The sequence below is a fragment of the Capricornis sumatraensis genome, chromosome 21, assembly GCF_032405125.1.
Source record: "Capricornis sumatraensis isolate serow.1 chromosome 21, serow.2, whole genome shotgun sequence".
Lineage (NCBI taxonomy): Eukaryota > Metazoa > Chordata > Mammalia > Artiodactyla > Bovidae > Capricornis > Capricornis sumatraensis.
In genome coordinates, this window is record NC_091089.1 from 23877089 (window position 1) to 23883088 (window position 6000).

Below are 6000 nucleotides of genomic sequence, written 5' to 3' on the forward strand. Positions count from 1 at the left end.
CACAACATGAGATACTCAATATTAGCTGTAAAGAAGAGTGTTTCTAGTGGTTCAGATTTCAACCTAGCTCTACCCCACTTTCACTGCACACAAGATAGATTGCACCTCCTGATTGATTGATATTGAAATATACATGAGCATTGCCGTTTGAGTGTGGTGCTGGTGGAGATCTGGCAAGTAAATTAAGAATAAAAATAGAGGCCTTGTTGAATGAGTGGGGAATAACAAGGGAGAAGTAAAATAACTCATGTAAACAGTTGGCAGGAAATGAGGTAAAACATTGGTTCAAAAAATGGCAGCTGATTTTTTTAGCAGAAACTGCAGGCCAGAAATGAGTGAAATGGAAAAGCCTACAACCAAGAATGCTTTACCCACAAGACTCTCCTTCAGATTTGATGGATAATCAAAAGCTTTTATAGAGAAGTAACAGGTAGAAGAATTCAGCACCACCAGACCAGCTTTACAAAAAAATGTTTAAGGAACTTCTCTAGCTGAAAAAGAAAAGGCCACAACTAGAGACAGGCTAAGAGATGAAACAGCTCACAGGTAAAAGAAAACATTAAGGAAATCACCCACACACAAAGCTAGAAAGATGAAAAGACAAAAGTAGTAAGATCACACCTGTGTCCACAGTAAGCAGTTAAAGGATATACAGAGCAATTAGATGTAAAATACGTTATCAAAATGTAACCTAGAGAGAAGGAGAGTATAAATGGCAGGGAATTTAAAATGTGTTTGAAATTGAAAGATCAGTGACTTACAACACGCGTGTTTATATAGACGACTATACCAAAACCTCAGGGTAATCACAAACCCCAAAATGTATAGTAGATATAAACAAGAAGTAATCCAAAGAAGTACTGAAGATAGTCAACAAATCACAGAAGAGAACAGAAGAAAAAAGAGATCGAAGGGGGAAAGGCTGGAAGGGATAGACTGGAATTTGAGGTGAACAGATGTAGACTACTGTATCTAAAGTAGATAACAAGGATGTACTGGATAGCAGAGGGAACTATATTCAACATCTTAACCTGTAATGGGAAGGGATCTGAAAAAGAACATAATATAGATACATTCTTTTATGTATGTTCTGTATGACTTAATCATTTTTGTTGTACACCAGAGGGTTTACAATAACTATAAATCAACTATATTTCAGTTAAAAAATAAAAATTAAAAAAAGACAAAATAGGACGCTGTACTTTTGCAGTGAAGGGTGTATATATCAGTTCAGTATTTTATTACTAAGGGAAAGGGCCTGATTTTTTAATGCTTTGGCTTTTCAGCATTTTTTTTTTTTAACTTTGGAATTCAGATCCTCTTTGTTGCTGGAACAGAGCTAAATTCTTGTAGGAAAAAGAAGCTCTTTAGGTTAAAATACAAAAATTTTGAAAGCCGTTTTTGCAAAATGCAGGTTTAGTTAGAAAAGAATGAGAAAACTAAAAGGGACTTAGCTGTAGTGGCCTTTTTTATTTACTAAGAATAAAAAGAGATGTTTCTTTGCACCCAACTTCAACTTCATTGAGGTGAAACTGTCACATAAAATTGTGTATATTTACAGAGAATGGTGGGATGATTTGACAGAAGTATTCTTTGTAAAATAATTACTAACAATCAGGTTAATTAATACATTCCTCACTACACAGCATTACTTTTTCTCTCTTTCCTTTTTGGTGATGAGAACATAAGGTCTACTCTCAGCAGATACCAGGTGTACTCAGTATTATTGACTATAATCAGCATCTCGACATTAGATCTCCAGAGCATATTCATTTTATAACTGAAGGCTTCTACCATTGACTGGCATCTTCCCATCTCCCCCCACCCAGCACCCCAGTCCCTGGTCAGCATCACTCTTACTCTGTTTCTGTAAGTTCACCTTTTTTTTTTAAGGGTCCACATGTGAGATTACATAGTATTTGTCTTTGGCTGATTTTTTTACTCAGTGGTAAAGAATCCACCTGCAATGCCGAAGACTTGGGTTCAGTCTCTGTGTTGGGAAGATCCCCTGGAGAAGGAAACAATAACCCACTCCAGTATTCTTGGCTGGAGAATCCCATGGACCAAGGAGTCTGGCGGGCTACAGTTCATGGGGTCACAAAAGTGTCGAACCCAGCTTAGTGACCATAAACAACAGCAGTGTCTTCTAGGTTTGTCCAGGTTGTTGCAAATGACAGAATTGCCTTCATTCTCGTGGCTGAGTGCTCCATTGTACATACGTACCACATCTTTATGCGTTCATCTGTTGGCAGAGACTTAGGTTGTTTCCGTGTCTTGGCTATTGTGAACAATGCTGCGATGAACATGGGAGTGCAGGAATCTCTTCCAGATACTGATTTTGTTTTGAGGTCAGTTAGATATTTGTTCCGACCCCAGGAGGGCGCTGTTTTATTGCCTGTTTCTTTCCTCCTGTAAAGTCTGTGAGTCGGGACTGTGGAACTATGGGTGGAGACGATGGCAGGCTTTTCTCTAAATGCTCCCCCTGCTATAGGACCTGAACTCTAGGTGGAGGGGAGGGGTGCAGCAGCCTGTGTTCCTCTCAGCTGCTGGTGAAGACTGAGCAGGGGGAATGGGGCGTTGGGGTGGGTAGGGGCGGTGGGCAGGGGTTATCAGTGCCCCAGTATTCTCAACCTCCACGTCTGCGGTAGAGCCTCAGTTTCAGAACAACACACACCTCTTACTGTAAGCATCGTTGTCATAGGAAACCAGCCTGTGGAATCCAGTGAGGCAATTTAAGACCTTTAGAACTGTGGCCTGGATCATAGAATTGGGTAATCAGGTTTCTTCTGGTTTTTTCTTCAGGCTAACATCAGATGGTTAACTACAACTTCTTAAATCTGTCTTTCAGATGAAAGTCTGATTCTGACAGTAGAAGAAAATTTTTGGTTACTACTTTTGTTCCTAATTGAAGAAAGCCTTATTTTTACTGTTTGTGAGGGATAATCAGTCTTCTCACAGGATTACTGAGAGGATGAAATGGGTTCTTTTTTTAATGCTTGGTGTATCAGTGGACATCTAGTAAAGGGCAGCTTTTGTTTATGTTTACCACTTTTTTGTATGCAATGTCACCAGTTGGTAAAGGGCTTTTAATTGCCATAGATCTTTGAATCGAAGGATTGAGATAAATCTCAGTAACAAGAACAGCCTGTGTGGTTGCTAGAAACTTGAAATTAGGATGGGCAGTAATGATCACTAAAAGCACATGAGACTTCTCAGGACATCTAGCCTCAAGAGGAGCAGAGAAATTACTTCTGTGCATGTTTGAACAGCATCTGAATCTATCGTGCTAACCTTGGAGTACTTTAGGTGTTATTTATTAAAGAATGATTTAGTACAAACAGGGACAAATGGGGGCTTCCCTGGTAGCTCAGTGGTAAAGAATCTGCCTGCTATGCAGGAGACGTAGGAGCCATGGGTTCTATCCCTGGGTGAGGAAGATCTGGAGGAGGCCATGGCAACCCACTCCAGTATTCTTGCTGGGAAATCCCATGGACAGGAGCCTGCCATGGGGTTGCAGAGTCAGAGACAGCTGAAGCCCCTGAGCATGCACACAGACGGGACAGATGGAGGTATGTGTTTGCCCCCGCCCCCACCAGAGTATTCTGAGGAAGTGTGCTAAGGGTGGAGATGTGTATGGACTGAAAAGTGTGTATCTAGAATGAACACCTAGCTGCTCTGCTGTGTGCCACTTGGAGCTGCTGTACTGAAAAGGAAAGTCGTAACCTTGAGGTTTTAGATCCCTATTAAACTCCCTTAACTCAACCTCGACCTTCATGATGGATTAAAAGTGCAAGGACAGGCAGACAGGGCAAGAATCGACACCTCTCTCCCGTGTCCAGAGCTGTCCTACAGCGTGCCCAGCTTTCAACCTCGTTGGCTTTGTCTGCCTGGGTGCTCACTTCCCCAGTGTGCTTCAGAAACCCTCTTTCCCACATTGCCTTAGAGTGGTCGGGATATAGTAATTCTGACTGACTCCTTTCTCCAGGCATATTAATGGTTGTTCTTTAAAAGAGGAAACTCAGTAATACAGAGAAGCTTCCCTGATTTCATTTTTAGACAAAACCTATAGAGAAGTGGCTCGTATATTAGCATCCTTTGGGGGAGCTTTTACAAAATTCAAGAGCTCTGAACCTGCTTCCAGAGGTTCTCATTTAATTGATGGTCAGTGAGGCTGGTGTTCTTCTGAGAATTCTGAGTTTCTCCAGAAATTTCCTAGGAGATTCAGTCAGAGTTGAGAAACAAAAAGGGGCTCCTTGTGGGTAGGCCTTCTGCCCCAGATGAAAACTTCTTACTCACCTGCTCTGTCTCGGGGAGCTTAACCCTTGGTCAGAGGGCGGAAAAGTTTCTAGTCTTTACAGAGGAAATAATAGTCAACTTTTTGATTCCCCTCTTCACACGCTGCCTCTACTAGGTGATGGAGTAAAGAAGGTTCCTCTCTTCTGGTTGAAGTCTGAAAACTTCAGTTATTAATAAAAGATATTTCCGCTGCAGAGAATGGCCTGTTCCCCCTAAGCCAGACATGATCTTTATTGGTTTCTAGTCCGACACCTTAGTCTGCTGTTTGCAGGGTTTCCTAAGTTTTTTTCCTTTTGTGCCATTGAGATCCTTCGGTGAGCCTATGAAGCCTTGGACCCCTTCTCAAGTTAAATATTTTAAATGTAGAAAATAAAATGCATAACATTACAATAGGAAAAAGTTATATTGAAATAGTTATTGAAGTAATAAAACTTGTACAGTAATACATGGTTCTTTACTGATAAGTAATACTAGCAGTTGGTCTAATCATTTCAAAGTAGTGATAAATGTGAAAAATGGTATAATAATGAAGCATCTGGTTTCTATTCGAGATAAACTCAAAGATACGGATAATACTCCTGTGGTTTTTTGCCAGCATTTATAGTCAAAAACACTGCTAAATTTTATTTTAAGCTTGTGGAAATAAATATATACTTTTTATTATCCTTGCCCCGGTATACCTGAGAATCCTATGTGCTTCAGTTAAATATTGATACATTAATATGTTAATCTTTTTTTACAGGTGTGAAGCAGCAATTTAAGATTGTAGTTTTTCCTAAGAATGAGTTTCTCTACTTGAGTGTTTCCCAAATCCCTCTCTTGATCCTAAGGCTCACATAATCTTGTTTTTCAGCATAAACTGAGTGCTTTATCAGATTTTCTGCAGAACATTAGCTGGATAAGCTAGATGGGTCCTCTCTGAACTCCCACAGTGCTAATGAGAGTGGTTTGATGTTACAGGAATACAAGCGCAAGTTAGCCAGAGTTTCCCTGGTGCGCAAAGAACTCAGGTCCCGGATCCAGAGCCTGCCGGACTTATCTCGATTGCCCAATGTCACTGGCAGCCACATGCACCTGCCCTTTGCGGGGGATATCTACAGTGAAGATTGATGACCAGTCTCTTTCCAGGGCCCAGGACTTTGCAAGAGATGGAGACAGGTTAGGTGGATAGTGCTGTAGTGTTATTTTTGTATATTGTTGAGAGAGTGACATTAACAAAAAGAAATGACAGGTAATTTATAAAATTGTTTAAAATGTTGGTTTGTTTACTATTTTATTGGTAAGTTAACATGACTTAGTTTAAACAAAGTGAATCTCTATGTGTATTAAGCTCACAAGTAGTGATTATTTTCAAAAGATCTTTTTGTAAATTTTTTTGATCCAGGGCCTTGTGAGAAATTTCCATGTTTCTATTTCTTCATGTATTTTCAAATGTTTTTCTTTATTTTCTTCAGTATCTAATCAGTGTATAGTATGTGATTCCTAAAGGGTAAGAACTAATCAGGTTGGTTGAGACTTTATTATGGTATAGTTAGGACTTGATTGTAGAAGGGACTAGGTATTCCAACTTGATTTTCACCCTTCTCCTCAACCAAAACATCAGTTCTGTGCCTCTCCACGCCTTAGATTCCTTATTCCCCAGAGGTCGGTCATTTAATACTAAACATGGATGTTGTTTTGAGGGTCAGATCAGAACCTGGAGAA

At 40.1% G+C, this 6000-nt stretch overlaps 1 protein-coding gene across 1 annotated transcript in view; it reads left to right on the forward strand.

The window, feature by feature from the left end:
* The window catches only part of RPRD1A (regulation of nuclear pre-mRNA domain containing 1A), a 61527-nt gene extending 55860 nt beyond the window's left edge, over positions 1-5667 (forward strand). Inside the window, exon 7 of the mRNA XM_068993772.1 lies at positions 5257-5667. Within this exon, the coding sequence (XP_068849873.1) occupies positions 5257-5406 (150 nt within the window). The 3' untranslated portion in view covers positions 5407-5667. The remainder of the gene's footprint in view (positions 1-5256) is intronic.
* The last annotated feature ends 333 nt before the right edge of the window (positions 5668-6000 follow it).